Here is an 18,977-nt window from a genome sequence, read left to right as displayed (position 1 = left end):
CCTTCCTTAGTTGCCAGGAAGAACTGCCATTTCCCTGATACTAAGAAATGGCAGTATGTTCACCCCTTTCTGGCCAGAGGATTGCCTCCTTTGCACAACATAAAATAGGTATGAAAACAATGGCAACTAAGAAGTTATTTTTAATATAATTATAATGGATTCTACATAAATTAGTGATTAAGTTATGTGGGGGAGTTACAAAATAATACTTTGCCAGGATTATTTTTATAATTGTTCTGTATACAGATAGATATTGCATCTCTCTCTCTCTTCAATTGTGCAGTGGAAAATTATAACAAAGTACACATCATGTAGAGTGTGAGGTTTTCTTTTTAGTCATTGACACTGGCCCATTTAAGTTTGTTGAATACAACAAGTACATCAACATGCTGAAGTAAAAGCAAGTGAGAATATACTATACTCTCTGGATTTGTCTACCACACATAGATCTGCTTAAAGGGTGGTAGTGGTATTTCAGTAATCCAAATAGAAGACGTTTTAAACTTTCAAAATAATCTAGTTTTCACAACCTATCTTTTCTTCATTTGTACAATTTAATTATACATAGATATTGATTTTAATTGTAAGCATATCTAATGCCTCTTAATTATACCAATCTATAACATTTTACCACACGCTACGCACTAACAATTAAAAGCAAAGAAAGCAAGAAATCTGATCTCAAACTGCATGCTGATTTAACAACTACCATATTAAAATATGTTACGGTGTAATTATCCAATAACATCTTCATAATTAGTTCCCCTTTATTAACACTACATTTAAACAACATTAGAGTGTCCCCTACAGTTAATGAAACAGCAACTGACCTTTAATAACGCCATTTGTCAGATCTTATAACTTAGCCAACTAAAATTTCTTGACCATATTTCCTTCTTCACAGACAAATATACAATGGTGGATCAACTGCCACCCATGTTACATGGTGATAGGTGCTGCATCTTTTTTACAGATGCTTTGAAACACCAATCACCATGGCATCTGGATTAAGAGAATCCAGCTAGGTGAAAAAGGACTGCCATGCCCTCAAAAGTCAGGGTCTAGGAAAAGGAGAAGACAGTTATCTTATTTTCACAAGTTTTCTACAAACCCTCCCTCCAGAGATTCATCAGTTGCAAATTTGGATTTTTTTCCCCTTTTGCTGTAGGATTTTTCATCCTGGAAGGTTACTGATAAATTTAGTGAACTAGATCATGCCCTAAGAGTTAAAATATCATCTTCTTCCTTCATGTACCTCCTTCATGCTATTTTTTGAACATCTGCATATGCAATATTATTTACATTAAAAGATGAAAGATAATAAAATTAAAAGATAAAAAAGTTATCTTGTTCAACATTTTAGTGGCTCACCTAATGTATTTTTTTAATCTAAGCAGCTAAAAGTGTTTCTAAAAATCATTTTCATCCTTAAATTAAAAAAAAATTGTGGATATCAAAGAGCAGACCTCTTAAGAAAACAAAAACAAAAGACTAGGCATTTAGAATATATTAAAAATCAAGTAAACCATGAAAAATAAAACGAGGTTCCTCAGGAAGTGTCTATAATCTGATGAAATTATGCCTATTTTATGCAAAGGCCAGGATTGGTGTTTCCTTGGGAAGCAGCCAGCACAGCACCCTCTACGTTCATTGTGTTTGCAAACAGCCAGGATAACCTCTGCAGCTCATTTATTTCTGTGTGCTTCTTTCCTGTTGATTTTGTATGTAAATAGGCATCTATTGTATGACCTTAAAATGTTTAATTTACCTCTTGACAAAGATACCCGAGGATACAGAAGGAAAACCTATTTTTTACCGTTGCTGGTGACTATTATCTTGGTATGACATTTAAATATAATTTCAGTTTTTTGCACATTATCTCTACATATATTTCACAACAATGTTAAGGACCAGAGTGACAACTTTCATTTGAGACCTCACGTGATAGTATTTGGTGAATTGTAATCTACACATCAGATTCATGTGATTTCTGTAACCCATTCCCAGCTCGCATTAAGAAGTTCTTGGGTCATGCAAGCTTCTATAGTAAGTCAGACAGGAAAAGTTTTATCTGAACAGAAATAAAGAATTTCAAACTCATCTCTTCTCTGCCTTCTGCCCCGCCCAAACCTCCTGCATGTTGTATATTAAATCAAGGACCCAATTTTAATTTATTATAGTTCAGTTTTTTTCCTTCTGAAGGTACGGAGAATTTTAAGATAATGAATGAATACTTCCTTTTCTTTACATTGTAGAATCTGGGATGTAGAAAGTAAGGTTTCGGATATGAATGTATGTTACCATTCAAGAAGACAGAAAAAATTATTGAATAGCCCATCAATATTTGAACTATTAAACAAATCATTCCTGGAAAACAATTTTAACATCAATAAATATACTGTACCAAGAACATTGTCCTGAAGTTATTCAAGTCGGTTAAGAATTCTTCCACCGAAACTTTTTTCAAATCAATGGCATAGTATCCCATCACATTTTGATAGAGCTTCTCCATGTTCTCATGCATCCTGGTAAGTTTTTGGTAATGTTCTCTTGCATAAACTGCAAAGCTGTATATTACTGTTAAGGTTAAAAGAGCACTCAGTGAAGCTAGTTAAAGCAAATTATTGTGATTTATCTACCTGTTTCTCTGTAACCAACTTTAACATTCAAAAAAACCTCTCATTTATCTCACAATAAATTATTCATTTATTTCAAGTACAACACAAACTACATACCTAATAGTGTTTAATGAATACTTTGGTAATAGTGAAAAAATAATATAAGAATGATCCTCAAATTTTCTTGATCATTTTTTACTTTGCTAATTGAATGAAACATTCTTTACATTAATTTTATATATAATGGGAATTGATAATAGGCAGTACATAACCTGTTTGCCATATATTGTGTTACATAAAACAACATACCTCAAAGACTTCAATAGGAAGTGGGTGCTGCTTGGATCCATTGAAAATACGTCACATCTATTTGGGTGCCTTAGTATGGATTTAGGCATCCAGAGTTCAAATTTTGGTCATAATCCCTATTTATGATGGAAACTGTTTTGCAAGTATAGCAGGTTTGACGTATGTACATATGTGTGTGTGTGTGTGTGTGTGGACAAAGCTATATATAACGTCCTAAGGCTAGCAGGTTTGTGGAAACAGAATCTTTCTGGTTTTCTCTATAGGTAAAACGGGAGAATTTAGGTTGAGTTCTTACCTGCTGCAAGACAAATTTGCTTATGCTGCTCTCTAGCTCCCCCTGCAGAGAGTTATAATTTGCACACACTTTTGAGGAGTTCCGTAAAATACCTAAAACTGTATTATCTGGAGTTTTCCCATAATCCATACTCAAGAACTGCATAAAATGTTCTGAGAGAGAAAGTAGATGAGGCAATATATTTTACTGGATCAACTTCTGTTGGTGAAAGAAACAAGCTTTCATGCTTCACCGAACTCTTCTTCATGGGGGGAGGGATAGCTCAGTGGTTTGAGCATTGGCCTGCTAAACCCAGGGTTGTGAGTTCAATCCTTGAAGGGGCCATTTAGGGATCTGGGGCAAAAATCTGTCTGGGTATTGGTCCTGCTTTGAGCAGGGGACTGGACTTGATGACCTCTTGAGGTCCCTTCCAACCCTGATAGTCTGGGAAAAGTACTCAGGGTGTCACAGCCAAATACAAGATGGAACAAAATGTTTAACATAAATAGTTAGAACATATTCTAAGTGACCATTCAAGATGAAGTGGCCTGTTAACACCACCACTGGCTTGTCTCTAATATCCAAAAGGGCTATAACAACACTGCAAACATCAAACGTTCCAAGTAATTTCAGGTATGTGAAAGGGAACATGTCTAATAACTCATAGGAGCTATTCTTTGAGGGACATTAACCCCCCCCTCAAACCCCCCCCCCCCCCCCACAAACCAACAACATCATTTAACATTAATTAAGGTTGCTCTCATCAGGACTCAAAGCCGTAAAAATAAGGAAATAGAAGACTGAGGATTAACACTCTACACTGCAAATAGATACCAGATGGCTAGGGCTAAGGGGTGTCAACGTTTGGGCTCTGGTTGCAGCCAGAGCTTTGGGAACCTCCCACCTCGCAGGGTCCTAAAGCTCAGGCTCCAGCACGAGCCTGAATGTCTACGCCACAATTAAACAGCCCTTGGCTTGAGCCTTGCGAGCGTGAGTCAGCTGTCATGGGCCAGCCAGGGATTTTTAAACACAGTGTAGACATATCCTCACACTAAAATGCCACAATGAATGTTGCCTATGCAGGTTTAATTCAGGCCTAGTGTGTATACCTTATGATACAGTCTTTAATTTCAAGTTTTTTTTTGTTTTTTTGTTTTTTTTTAATAAACACAAGAGCCCTGGCTCATTCAGCACACACGACGGATCTGCTCTGGGGATGAATCAGTGTTGCGTCGTGCAGAGGGGGGTCTGTTGGACCCCCTTCTCATTTGTTGCAGAAGTTGGAAGGTTTTTAGCGAATGAGGCAGGTGAATGCAGGAAGAGAACCAAGAGTCTCATGGTTAGGGCAGATAAGCACTGCCCTGCAGACTTAGACTCTATCTCTGCCTTTGCCACTAAGTTTCTGTGTGATTCTGGGCAAGTCACTTACAACCAACTTTTTACGGGTAGTCACTTCTGCGTGTAATTAAAGGCTAGATCATAATGCATACATACATAGGGCCGAATTACAGTTGAACAGGCACCCTTCTTTCTGGCTTTTTCTAACTTTAATGTGCTTATCTCTGCAACCTTTTAATCCTTGTAAAATCCTTAACTTTGTATTTTCTACTTCAGGGGTAGGCAACCTATGACACATGTGCTGAAGGCAGCATTCAAGCTAATTTTCAGTGGCACTCACACTGCCCGGGTCCTGGTCACCGGTCCAGGGGGCTCTGCATTTTAATTTAATTTAAAATGAAGCTTCTTAACTTCTTAAACATTTTAAAAACCTTATTTACTTTACATGCAACAATAGTTTAGTTATAGATTATAAACTTATAGAAAGAGATCTTCTAAAAACTTTAAAATGTATTACTTGCACGCAAAACCTTAAATTAGAGTGAATAAATGAAGACTCGGCACACCACTTCTGAAAGGTTGCCGACCCGTTCTACTTTTTAATTATTTAGTTTATTGATGACAGCAACCTTAACTAACATAAAACGAAGTCTGTGAATTTCTTTATTTTAATATAATTTTTATATATGTTCTATTTAAATAATAAAGCATTTAAACATTTGTTGACTTCAATGTATACGTTAACCTTCATATTTCAACACTCATGGCCATGTTGACAAATATACTAAATGCAATTAAACTGTATTCAAGCAAAACATGTTTTTAATGCAACTTCCTTCAGTTTTACTGCAACTTCTAGATGATACACAATTAAAAAAAAAGAAACAAGAAAACCGAGTAAGGATTCATAGCTATAAATTTCCCACCCTTTTTTAAAAAAAGGTAGATATTCAGAAAGACATATCACAGCATATAAATAATATACATAAAAAAGAGCTGTAATTTTGTATTTTATTTTTGTGTAACTCTTTCTAAGGAGAGCAGGAAACAATTACCCTTTGAAAAGAAACTTCCCCACTTACACATTACAAACCCCAAAGAGCACAGCAGGAGCTTATCAGAACCCAATCTGCTTTTGTTATAGCCCCTCATCTGACCCTTCTTTGTAATAATGTTATGATAGCTTGAGGTAAATCAGTTATTAAAGGCTGCCATTGCCGTGACAACCAGGGCAATAGTGACTCTCCCCAAGTATGCAAGTAAACTGAAGGGAGATGAGTGGCTGAGTATTCTCTGATGTCAAAAATGGTACTGCTCAGGCAGTAGCAGGAGGCAGAAAATGAGCACTGCGTGGGGTTGTCAAGTTGTCTTGAGTGGCTCACAAACATGAGTACCAATCTCAGGGCAGAATGTTACGAATTAGGGCACAAACTCCACATTGGTGGTGTGTTCTATACTTACATTTCACCAAATATCAAATGTAAACTCCTCAAGCAGTATAACAGACTTAACATGGAGTCACTGTCAGTCCCCTTCGGTACTCTTCTCTATTTTGCCAACCAGGTAAGCTTGCCTTTGTGATTGTCCCTTACACCAAAAATCACAATATTCAGCTAACTACCCTCCCAAGAATGTCACTCAGGAAAGGATGGGTGGGTTCCCTGCAACCTGAGTCTGACTATTATCATTACCAACATCTTTGTAAAACCCTAGGGGCTAAGCGCAGGCCAAACTGAAGCATTTGGTACTGATAATGTTTCCTGTCCTAAACTAACCTCAGAAGTCTGCAGTGGCATAGTCTGATGGGGATATGGAAATATGCATTGACTAGATCTATTGAAGGAGGACAGGGATGACACCATAGAAGCCAGAATCTGCATCCAAAACTTCATTTTCTTCATCCACATGTTGAGCCTTCTGAGGTCAGGAATGGCTCTGATACCCTCATGTCTGTTTTTGCACAGTGAAATAGATGGACTAGGAGATGGGGGAAACTGCCTGTTAGCTTCAGTTTTTGCGGGGAGTCCTATGCAAACTTTGTCAAAGTAGATTTTTGGTGGGGAGGGGAGGTCCCACTAGATTTCCTCCCAGATCTCAAATCCACCGTTTTCCCTTGAGGAATCTGTTGTCCCTTTGCTGGCATCTCTGCGAAGACGAAAAGTGCCTCCATCTGAATGCTGGTCTGTACTCTTTTCTGTGGGCATTTAGTGGAGCAGGGAGAGTCTGTTTGGATTTTGCCGCATTATCAGCCACCACCTTCTCCAGCTTTTCTCCAAAAAGGGGGGGAGCCTGCAAACTTGGCTGAACATAGGACCCGCTTACATTGTCCACCTGTCTTCCAGGAATGTAGCCATAGGTGGCACCTGGCTCCTGAGCAGGAAACCATGGATCAGGGTGAGAACCTCATTGCGCCCATTCAGAAATCAGCTAGAAATGCTGATGCTACGGTGAGTTTCTTTAAAATGGAACCAAATTCAGGATCATCTCTGTATTTAAAGGCTTTGAGATATTCCAGTCAGGACAGAGATGCTATTGCAAAGCAGGTACCTGCCAGAGATGCTTGGAGGATGGCAGAGGAGGCTTCAATGTTCTTTTTGAGAATGGCCTCCATCTTTCTATCTGTGGGTTTCTTAAGGTAGAACTCCCACTCTGAGGAAATAACCATATCCCGGACAATGACGTTACAGCAGCATCCACCTTCAGTAACAGAGCCCTTTGGTTCTTGAATGTTATCTGAATTCACTCTTCTCAGTGTGTTTGCCCTTAGCAGGTTTGTTCCATTCATCCCTAATCACTTCCTCAAAGGAACAGTGAAGGGGTATTGCAGTCTCAGGGGAGGATTTTGAGGGGAGAAATGTATTCTGGGGTTTACTCTCAGGAACCTGTTCAGGTTGGATTTGAAACGTGGAATAAACCTTGTTGCACATAACTTGAAAACAACCACCAAAACTCACTGTTGCTGTATTTTCCCCTCATCCTGTTCAGATTCAGGATCAGACAGTTCACTTTTCCCAGTGGAGGAGTGGGAGGAAAGAGGAATCAGAGGACTCATATCTCCAGTATCTTTTGTGTTTTCGCCTTTTTGGATTTTTTAACCCTTTTTGTGTGCTTTGGGAGTGTAGGTTGTCTGCTGCTGCTTTGGTGAGGCCTTTTGCAGCTTCCTTTTCTTAGGGCCTGAAGCTTTCTTGAGAGGTCTGACTCAGAATCGTCTCCCTCTGGGTTCCAATTGCCCCCTGGGAAGAGGGAACTCGTCCGAGTCCACCTGGTCACCTTGGGAAGGAGGTGGGATGATTAGGAGTCCTGCTTCTTTCCCCACAGTACTCATGACCCACTTTGTGGCAGTGGGAGGGAGGGGATTTGTGGCCCTGCAAACCTTCCCTCTTTGTCTTGCAGGTGGTTCCCCTTGGACTTACCCTGACTCGAGTGGTCAAGTTCCTCTTCACTTCTCGCTGCTCTTCATGTGAGTTTTCTGGTCCACCTTTCCCCCATTAGAGTTGCGGCTGCCTTGGGGGGCAGGAGTTCCTACCTGCTTGCCCGCAGCCCTGGAACCTAGTGGACACAGACACAGGCTGGGCACAACTCACCATCTGCCAAGACTAAGAAAGCTGCCTTACAAATAAAGCACCATTTGGATTTAACTCTGTGCTTTCCTGGTTGCTCTGCCATGCCTGCAAGGGACAGAGGACAGGACGAGGAGATGCTGCAGTGGAGGCTCAGAGAGAATTAACCCCCAAGGGGTTAATTGACCCAGGGAGAAGAAGGAAGTCAGAAGAGAGGGAGAACAGTGCTCCCCACTATCCAAACAATGGGGAGAAACAGCTCAAATTGAAAAGGTAAGCACATAGGCAGAGAACCTGGCAGCAAGTGGAAGCAGAGAGGTTGTGGCTGGAGCATGTGGTGTGAAAACGCTGATCCACCTCCATGAAGCCGCAAAGAGAGGAGAGCTGCCGAAGTATTCTTAATTGTGAGACATGCTGGGCAGTAGAATAATCAAGTTCAATAAATCCAACAGCGAAGAACATAAATACGCGTAGAAGGAACTTTTCACCATGCCTTATCGTGAAAAGAAAACACAGCACTTATATGTCTAAAAGCTAACATCAATGAGCTTTCGGTCAAGATTCATGGACTTGTCTCTTCTCTTCTGGAAGACTAACATAAAATTCCTTCCGTCAGTTTAGTGAATTTTGCCTCCAAGTGCCTATTTATTAAAACATTTTATAGCTGAAAAATTTCTATTGCAGGTTTCTGACAAACTGTGCTCTCCAACAGAATTAGTTAAATTTAATGTGAATGTGATAGTAAAACCATTCTGGAACAATCACAGAGCTTCCTCTGAGAAGTGGTGTATTGCTCTGCATTTTGATATGGAGAGTCTCAAGGGAGAAACTGAAAAACAGTCTCTCTCTTCAGTACATCAGTAGTTTCTTTTGCATCTCATTTAAAAACAAAAAGTTCTGGGGAAAATATGTGCAATGCTAGGTTTACTAATTGATATTGTTTCTTTATCACTGACAAAAGAAATGTTACAAATGGCAGTGAAATAAATCATCAATAAATGTCTTTAACCCACTCATGCTACAAGATATTTAAATCATTTAATTGGATTTAAAGCACTAACTAGCAGTGCTAAGAAAAAATGTTTTTTGATATTAAACATTAATAATATAAAAATGGAATTTATACATAGATCCAAAGAATTGACTTGAAATACTTAGTGTTCCCATAAATTTTATCACCTCAGGACGGGATGCAGAGGTAAAGTTTCTTAACACCTTAAATTACTGCCTCTTGGAGCAGCTAGTCCTCGAACACACAAGAGGAGAGGCAATTCTTGATTTAGTCCTAAGTGGAGTGCAGGATCTGGTCCAACAGGTGAATATAGCTGGACCACTTGGTAATAGTGATCACAATATAATTAAACTTAGCATCCCTGTGGTGGGGAAAACACCACAACAGCCCAACACAGTAGCATTTAATCAGAAAAGGGGACTACACAAAAATGAGGAAATTAGTTAAACAGAAATTAAAAGGTACAATGCCAAAAGTGAAATCCCTGCAAGCTACATGGACACTTTTTTAAAAGACACCATAAGAGAGGCTTAACTTAAATGTATACCCCAAATTAAAAAAACATAGTAAGAGAACCAAAAAAGTGCCACTGTGGCTAAATAAAGTAAAAAGCAGCGAGAGGCAAAAAGGCATCCTTTAAAAAGTGGAAGTTAAATCCTAGTGAGGAAAATAGAGCACAAACTCCGTCAAGTGAAGTGTAAAAATATAATTAGGAACCCAAAAAAGAATTTGAAGAACAGCTAGCCAAAGATTCAAAAAGTAATGGCAATTTTTTTTTTTTTTTTTTTTTTTTTAAAGTGCATCAGAATCAGGAAGCCTGCTAAAAAAACAGCGGGGCCACTGGACAATCAAAATTCCAAAGGAGCACTCAAGGACAATATGGCCATTACAGAGAAATTAAATGAATTCTTTGCATTGGTCTTCACAGCTGAGGATGTGAGGGAGATTCCCAAACCTGAGCCATTCTTCTTAGGTGACAAATCTGAGGAACTGTCCCAGACTGAAGTGTCGTTAGAGGAGGTTTTGGAACAAATTGTAAACTAAACAGTAATAAGCCACCGGGACCAGATGGTAGTCACCCAAGAATTCTGAAGAAACTCAAATGTGAAATTGCAGGACTACTAACTGTGGTTTGTAACCTATCATTCAGTCAGCAGGCAAAAGTTGGTCAAGATAGGGAGCTATCAGAAGAAAAACATAAAACAGTGAAGAATAGCCAATAAGAAGACCTCAAAAGAGAAGCAGTAGCCACAGCAGCTACAGTACCACTTACAGAAAAGAAGGATCCTTAGGGAGCAGAGGGAGAGAAGAATATGGAGAGTAAGTACGACAGCTATAGTGTAAAATATAGATAGAAATAGGATTGATGAATGTGTCTCTGTACGTTTGGGTTAATAAAGATGTGTGTTTTTGTTATGAATTCTGTTCTATATGTATAAAGTTTAAGATTGCTGTCAGTGACTGCAGGGGACTGATCACTGCATGCAGAGCACAGCCGCTTAGTATTGCTTTAACTATATACTTGTGGTTCAGGAGCTTTTAACCTGTACCCAAGGATTGTGCTAAGGGATTTATGTTTATGTTTTGATTTATTTGTACACACAGCAGATCAGTTATTGTTTTTGATGAGTCACCAAGCCACCCATAGTGCGATGATGCCACTAGACCATGATGTGTTCAGGACAATTCTTCCTGCATTGGAATCTGTCCCCAAAATAGCTGATTAATGATGGGATCCAATCCCACACCAGGACTGAGCTTGACTGTCAGCCATGGAGAAGAAGATTCTCTTGGAAAGGGGTTGAAATCCACAGCCATTCAAAATGACCAGTCGCATAGCAGGCAGATTTTTATTTTGTTTGGGTGGATCAACTAGTACTAAATACAGGGGGTTTGTTTTCTTAGGGGAAGTTCTCCCTCAAGAATCTATGCAGAGGCTGTATTTTAAAGTTAGGATACAAGGCATCGTGATTGTCTAGCTCTCCTAGCTAAGGGCAGAATTGACTAATGATAGAAAGAGTGTTTGGCCAGATTAACCAGTCAGCACTAGAGTCAGCAGGGAGAATGCTTCCCCCACAACACAGTACAGCCAAGTTCACCAATTATACCCAAGAAAGGGTGAGTACTGTGAATATCTGTGGATAAATCTAACTTTGGGGACATAGTGTGGTCTGTCCTGTGTACGTGACCTCATGTGAGGTTGAAGGCTTGTTAATTAGGAATAATTTACTAATGAACTTCAGTCCTGTAATTAATTGCCATGGTTATACATTATGGGCACAGGTTTCTAAGCCTAATCCTTACATGTTAACTACTGAGAAAGGGGCAATGCAACTGTAGATTTGTACCCAGCATCCCAATAAGTGCTGAAGGTGACTGTGAGGCCCCCAAAAGAGGCTAATATGCTAGTCCTGGTTAAGCCAGGCAGGTGTAGAAATTGGAAACATAATTTGGTTGGTTAGCCAAAGCTCAGAAAGCAACAATAAAGAGAGCAAGGAGTTAAAATGTGAGTCTGCAGAAATGCCACAGCCTGTGGATACAGAAAGAGGAAGTTGTTTTTTTGTTTTTTAAACAGGCAGGCAGGCTTTGAATCTTCACAGCAGTCTTCTGTCATTTGTAAAACTCAACTATGATCTTAAATGTAGTGGGGCTTATGTGTGTGATATCTCTCTAAAAGGAAAAGGCAAGATTTTTCTGAGTACTGTGCTGGAAGGCTTATGGGTGGAAGAGGCATTTATTAATTTGACCTTTGAGAAAACTCTTGTTAGGATGGATTTGTTTAAGAGGTTAGTTGAGGTCCATAAACAAACAGTGATAGTCCTCAAGAAAAAAGTATTCTGCACAGTGCAATAACAGAAAAGGCCTCTGAGGAATCAGGGTATACATGCATTAAATATTCAGGTTGGCAATGGGAAGTTATTGCATTATAAGGTACATTGGATTATAAGGAATAGCCAGCAAGGACTTGTCAAGAACAAATCATGAGAAACCTAATTTCCTTTTTATACAGGGTTACTGCCCTAGTGTATAGAGGGAAGCAGTAGAGGTGACATATCTTGATTTTAGTAAGGCTTTTGACTCAGTCCCACGTGACATTCTCATAAGCAAACTAGGAAAATGTGGTCTAGATGAAATTACTATAAGGTGGGTGCACAACTGATTGAAAGACTGTACTCAAAGTGTAGTTTTCAATGGTTCATTATCAAACTAGGATAATATATCTAATGGGGTCCAACAGGCAGCAGTCTAGAGTCAAATACTATTCATTAATGATTTGGCCAATGGAGCGGAGAGTATCCTTATAAAATTTGCAAATGACACCAAGCTGGGAGATGTTGCAAACACTTTGGAGGACAAGATTAGATTCAAAATTACCTTGACAAATTGGAGAATGGGTTTGAGTTCAACAAGATGAAATTCAATAAGTGCAAAGTAATACACTAATGCAGGAAAAAAAATCAAATGCACCATTACAAAATGTGGAACAACAGGATAGGTGGTAGTACTGCTGGAAAGGATCTGGGATAGTAGAGGACCACACATTGAATATGAATCAACAATGTGATGCGGCTGTGAAAAAGGCGAATATCATTCTCGAGTGTATTAACAGTAGTGTTGTATGCAAGATACAGGAGATAATTGTCCTGCTCTTCTTGGCACTGGCAAGGCCTCAGCTGGAATACTGTGCCCAATTCTGGGCATCACACTTTAGGAAAGACATGGATAAATTGGAGAGAGTTCACAGGAGAGCAACAAAAATGATAAAAGGTTTAGAAAACCTGATCTATCAGGAAAGGTTAAAAAAACTGTGTATGATTAGTCTTGAGAAAAGCAGACTGAGGAGGAGGGCCTTATAACAGTCTTCAAATGTTATTTGGGTTAGATATTAGGAAAACCTTTCTAATCATAAGGGTAGTTAACAACTGGAATAGGCTACTATGGGAGGTTGTTGAATCCCCATCATTGGAAGTTTTTAATAAGTGGTTGGACAAACACCTGTCCAGAATAGTCTGGGTTTACTTAATCCTGCCTCGGCACAGGGAGCTAGACTTGTTGACTGTTTCTATGATAATGCACAGGTAGCGAAAGATCAGGAACAAGCTGTGCACATAGGAGCATGAGGAGGTTATGTGGATTTGGTTCATGGTGTTTTGTGGTCACAAAATAGGCATGGCTCATACCCCCTTTCTAGTGACTAGACAAATGTTCTCAGAAAAGAGTATTCCATACGTTTGTCATGTAGTCTCTGAAATAGATGCCCTAAATCTCTGCTGGGGATAGTAGGGGGGACTATGTGCCCTGTCATTAGGAAAGGGCAGAATTCTCAAGGTAAACAAGCCTTTCAACCCCCCCGCCGAGAGTTTGTAGCCACTGGATTTAGATCTTGTGGAAAGAACCCTGTTATCTCCTAGTGACTAATCCCATGCAGAGTGCAGTCAGGTTTCCTTCTCAAAGTGAAGCTGGTTATTTGCTTGTTGAAAGATTCTACTGCTCTGAGCTTAGGATTCCTATAATTGGAGAAATGCCAGAGGAAACACAGCAAGAAAAACAACAAGGAGTCTGGTGGCACCTTAAAGACTAACAGATTTATTTGGGCATAAGCTTTCGTGAGTAAAAACCTCACTTCTTCGGATGCATAGAGTGAAAGTTACAGATGCAGGCATTATATACTGATACATGTTGAGCAGGGAGTTACTTCACAAGTGGAGAACCAGTGTTGACAGGGCCAATTCAATCAGGGTGGATGTAGTCCACTCCCAATAATAGATGAGGAGGTGTCAATTCCAGGAGAGGAAAAGCTGCTTCTGTAGTGAGCCAGCCACTCCCAGTCCCTATTCAAGCCCTAACACGGCTACCCCCTGATACTTGACAGCAAGAAAGTAGCCCTGGCAAACTGATTCAGACTTCCCCACAGTGATGATTATCTTGGTGCCAATCTGGGAAAAATCACTGTTACAAGGTGATCCAGAGTGAGTTGGTTGAGAACCAGCTGGTTCTTTCAGGAAAATAAATCGATCCTGAGGAAACTGCTTTTTTTCCTGAAATTCTTGAAAGCCAAGTAGAATTTAAAGAATCTGAGTTCCTCCCTGGATCTGAGGAACAGAAAAAGCAACAGATCCAGTTAATAGATGCCACCAATAGGATGAAAAATCCTGCTATATAATCTAAATCCAGCCTTGGGATGAAAATAAAATTAAGATTGTTGACACTTTCAAATAACATGCATTTCCCATGGATACCATACTTTAAACACTTTTAGAAAGCAAGGACTTTCATGAACACAGGGTGTAACCTGAAGATATTACTTAAAGCACCCAATGATCCAAGATCAGTTGAGATCATGCCGACAGGAAGGGGCACAGGCAGTCGAGGAAAGAGTGGAAGGGTGGATCCTGGGAAGTGATTGGGGCACCGTCCTCGATCGCACGCTCAAAATGTCTGCTCCTGGACTCGGTCCTTTGGGAGGCCTCCTTGAATTTGTTAAGGGAGTCCCACCAATTAAAACTGTACCTGCCTAACAGAACCTGGTGGTTAGACACTCGCAATTGCAGGCTGGCAGTCGAATAAACTTTTCTGCCAAACAAATCCAGTCCCCCGGCCCCCTTTTTTGTTTTTGACATGCCATTGACTTGGCCCTGCCTGTTCCCTTCATTAACAGCGGACATGACCAGTGATGCTGCTGGAGGGTATGTGTACAAATATTTGAACCCTTTTCCAAGGATGTAGTACTTTTCTGCCTTCTTAGAAGTAGGCGGGGTGTCTCCTTGTCCTTAGGTGCTCAGGTATTCACCAAGTCAGGAGGAGCGTTTGCGGTGCCGCTCGGCCTGCTTGTTCCTTAGCTGCCGGGGCCGCTTTGGGAAATGAGGGCTGTAGGAGAAGCCGGGGTCCCTTGCCGCTTCTGGGAGTCGGATTCCTGCCCGGGCTCGGGGCTAAGACTGCAGTGGTACCCCCATTAAGCCCTGGGATGGGCACATGGCCCGTTATAGTTACTTTGCCTGAAGCCCCTTTCTCCTGTGGTGCTGGGGAGCTCTTCTTCTTTTGCTACTTCTTAGGCAACGGCAAGGGGGAATGGTGCTGGGCGGACCCCACTGCACTCTGTACTGATGCCGAGGTGCTCAGAGTGGGGTCAGAGCGGTAGGGCTCTGATGCAGGACGAAGCGCAGACTCCATGAGGAGGGCCCTCCAGCAGATATCCCACTCCTTTTGGGTTCTAGGGCATAAGTTTTTACAGATTCTGCACTTGTCCTTTCTATGGGACTCCCCTAAACACTTCAAACAGATGTCGTGGGGGGTTACTAATAGGCATCGACCTGTTGCATGACAAGCATGGTTTGAAGCCTGGAGAACTGGGCATGCGTCGCTCTGGGGTGAAGTCCCAGCCAGGACTCGAACTACCAAACTAACCTAACACTTAACTTAATGCCTAACTAAGTACCTACAAACTATATACAAAGAAGATAGACAATGGTCTGTAAAGAACCGCTAACGCTCTTGCAATGCAAGACAAGGCGCTCTGACCGACACAGGCGGTAAGAAGAAACTGAGAGGGCGTAGGGTCGGCAGGGCGTAATATATCAGTGCATGAGCGCGGCACTCAAGGGGACACCATAGCCGACCCTGCGGATACTGCTAAGGCAAAAATCTCTGATGACTGTGTATGTGGGCGCACACACAACTAGAATGGAATCGACATGAGCAAGCATTGGAAGAAGAACTTTGGTTGGCTTAAAAATGTACCTACCAATGATATTGACGGTTGATACTGGAAACATGCCTATGAAGTTGATGCTTACAAAACGTTCATGAGCATAATTTTCTTCTGGTGTTAGCAATAACACAAGCTTTAATTAAGGCTATTTTACATAGAAAATATGATTAAGCAATGTTTTCTATACAAGAATTATTCACTTGCCTAGGAAAAGCTAAAGGAGGCTTTTTTAATTTAATAGAATAGAGTAATGGTGTAGTCATTTTTTTTGTATACAATGAAATTGTTCTGCAGCATTAGTCAGTAGTTCCTCTTTAGAAATGGATATGTTCCAAAGTCTATCTCCATATCAAAAGTGGAGAGGGAAAGAGATGTAAGAAGAAAGGCCCCAAAGTTATGAGTTATTACTATTTAATAATCACCCAGATATCAAGGCTGTTTAGAAAAGATAGGAGAGAGGGCAGAGAGAAAACTCAAGATCTAATGGTAAGATTTCCTCCGAGTGTCTGAGGAAACGGAGTCTCTGGAGCTTTTCACAAGAGTGTAATGTTGGTACAGCTGAATAAAGTTCCCTTTCTCCCCCTCATCTGTCAATGAATTAATTAAAAAATTGATACCAAACATTAAGTTGTTATATGATGTGCCAGATACAGTCGTGAAAAACAGGGAGCTTGATGGAATCTAATATTATGATTAAAAGAAGTTATCTGTATAAAAAGGAAGTCAACTATAAACTATACAGCTTTGGGCAAAATACTGTAACCTTTAATGACAGGTTTAACCTCATGGGCAACCCTGTTAAAAAAATAAAGGGGTTGCACTCATATTGATTTATTTTAGTTTAGTGAAAGGTAAAGTAACAGTAGAAGTAAGACTAATATTTGAAGTTAACCATGCTTATGCTATCAAGTTAGTGAAATACACCAGGGCTAAAAAAGGTAGTAAATAAAGGAACTGAAACCCAACTGGTGTGTTTATAAGGACATTTGACCACAGAGTGGAATAATTAGAAATGTAACTGTTGTATTAATAATGCACAGACTCAGCTCAGTACAAAGGTCCCACCATTGTCACTAAAACAAGGAGAAGACTTATACAGCTGTTCCTGCCTGCTCGAGACTCACAGTTCTTGAAGCAACTTAGCATTGTATAATGGACTGTTAAAACAAGTTTAAAAGGCATCAAAGAACAGGAAGGGACTTTGTATACATTATATTAACTTTAAACTGGACATTTCAAAAGTGAGCAAGGTATTGATGGAGAAACTGCAACATGGGCAAGCAAAACTGCAAAGTTGGCCAAGGAATGCATTAAAAAAGGGGCTCGTGGAGGTAAGTTGCAGACTGGAGCAAACCAGACGGTGTTTGAGATGCACTCCTGTCGACTCCGTTTGAGCTCCTCGTTCTGGTGGAGTACTGGAATCGACGGGAGAGCGCTCAGCGGTCAATTTATTGTGTCTATACTAGATGCGATAAATCGACCTCCATTGGATCCATCACTGCCTGCTGATCTGGCAGGCAGTGTAGACAAGCCCTACCATAGTTAAGGGTTTCATATTGCCTGTCAAGCTCTAGGTGCTTACAAACATAAAACAGAAGTGTACAAAAATCTTGAAATTGCACTTGGTCTCAACAGCTGTCATAAATGTAGGAGTTTATGTTAGATAGTTAGGAATGTGAGTCAGATCCTGGGGCTAATATAATCTGTGGGGAAGTAGATTAAAAGGGTTGATGCTTATAGATCTATTGGGAGAGAGACTTTGGTGCACTGGCATATAAGTAACTGACTAAATTGTCTTGTGCTTTAGCTTTGGATTCTCCCTGTTCCCGTACCACCCTGTTGCCTTAGTTGCCCAGAGTTGACCGGTTTTCTAGTTTATGTTGACCAAACCATAGTCAAATAATATTTTTGTCTTCTTATATCCTAAACTATAAGGTGTGATTGTTAAGGGTATTTAATAAAATTCTATTAAACTAAATTTAACGCTCAAGTCCTTTTCATTAGTTAAGCAATCAAAATTAAAAGAAATCTACGAAAGATGGTACTGGTAATCAGTTAAGCAATTACTTAATTAAGGTTTGTTTTATACCTTATCTTTCTCACAGTATCATATCTTGTAGATTTCTGCACTCAGACTTAGCCCAGATTTTTTTCAGACTAGTTTCCCCTTAATCCTGTCATTTCTATTTGTGTCCTAACTATACTTCTCACTGTCTGGTAGTTCACCAGCATTGTCAACACTTTTGATATATAATGCCTTCCCTCAACGCCCTCCTTTTTCATCCACTACACAGATTGTATTAGTTTATACGGACATTTCTCTCTCTCTCTCTCTCTCACACACACACACACACACACACACACACACACACATATACACACACAATAACTATGTTACTTTTTAAAGAGTGTGTTACTGTGCAAGCCACAATTTTGAAGCTTCTGACTTTTGTGGGGTTAAGTTCTGAACCATTAGATATATTAATAAATCATCATGTTGACTATCTTTATATTTATCCAATGGATCTATCCAGTTCATTGAACTGGCAATTTGATTTTGTATTAATTAATGCATATATTATTTAAAAAGTGTTATTTTACACAGAAACACAGATGAGATGCTATTAAGATGCAATTACTATATGTATTTTATAGAGAATAATTATTTAAATTTCAATGTCAAATTTTTATCCTAGTTACTTTATTTACAAAAAGAGATTTCTTAATAATTAATGAACACTTTAAGTAGTTAACCAAGATTTTCAGTACTGATGAATAGTAGTACACACCAATCCCACAAAGATTAAAACATCCTACAAAATATTTGAACCAATTAAAATAGGTTTAGGCAGTTGATCAGTTCCATCTTTTTCCCATGAGAGCAGGTAGAATTTTGAACCATTAAAATCAATGTTCACCCAAGAAACCCATTTCTTTTCCCAGCATGCTCCAATACAATTTCTGCTCAGAGAGCCCAATTCAGCAAAGTATTTATGCATATGCTTATGTAAACATGGTTTAAGTCCAGCGCTATATGCAGTAGCAGCACTTTAACTATATGTCAAAGTCTACCTAAGATTCATTGACTACAATGGGACTTCATTGAACAAGGTTCTCAAATACCCTTATTCACAGTCTCTATTCTCTGCTCCTCCTA

The 18,977-nt window shown here is 39.8% G+C and overlaps 1 protein-coding gene across 1 annotated transcript in view; it reads right to left on the bottom strand.

Moving 5' to 3' along the window:
• Positions 1 to 18,977, bottom strand: part of DIAPH3 (diaphanous related formin 3) — a gene marked incomplete in the record, with an annotated part of 517,573 nt that overhangs the window by 148,236 nt on the left and 350,360 nt on the right. The window contains 1 exon segment of the mRNA XM_034758385.1: positions 2,405 to 2,569. Within this exon segment, the coding sequence (XP_034614276.1) occupies positions 2,405 to 2,569 (165 nt within the window).

The sequence above is a fragment of the Trachemys scripta genome, chromosome 1 (genome assembly GCF_013100865.1).
Source record: "Trachemys scripta elegans isolate TJP31775 chromosome 1, CAS_Tse_1.0, whole genome shotgun sequence".
Taxonomy (NCBI): domain Eukaryota; kingdom Metazoa; phylum Chordata; order Testudines; family Emydidae; genus Trachemys; species Trachemys scripta.
The sequence above is the reverse complement of the archived record's forward strand: the minus strand, read 5'-3'. Positions and strand labels throughout refer to the sequence as shown.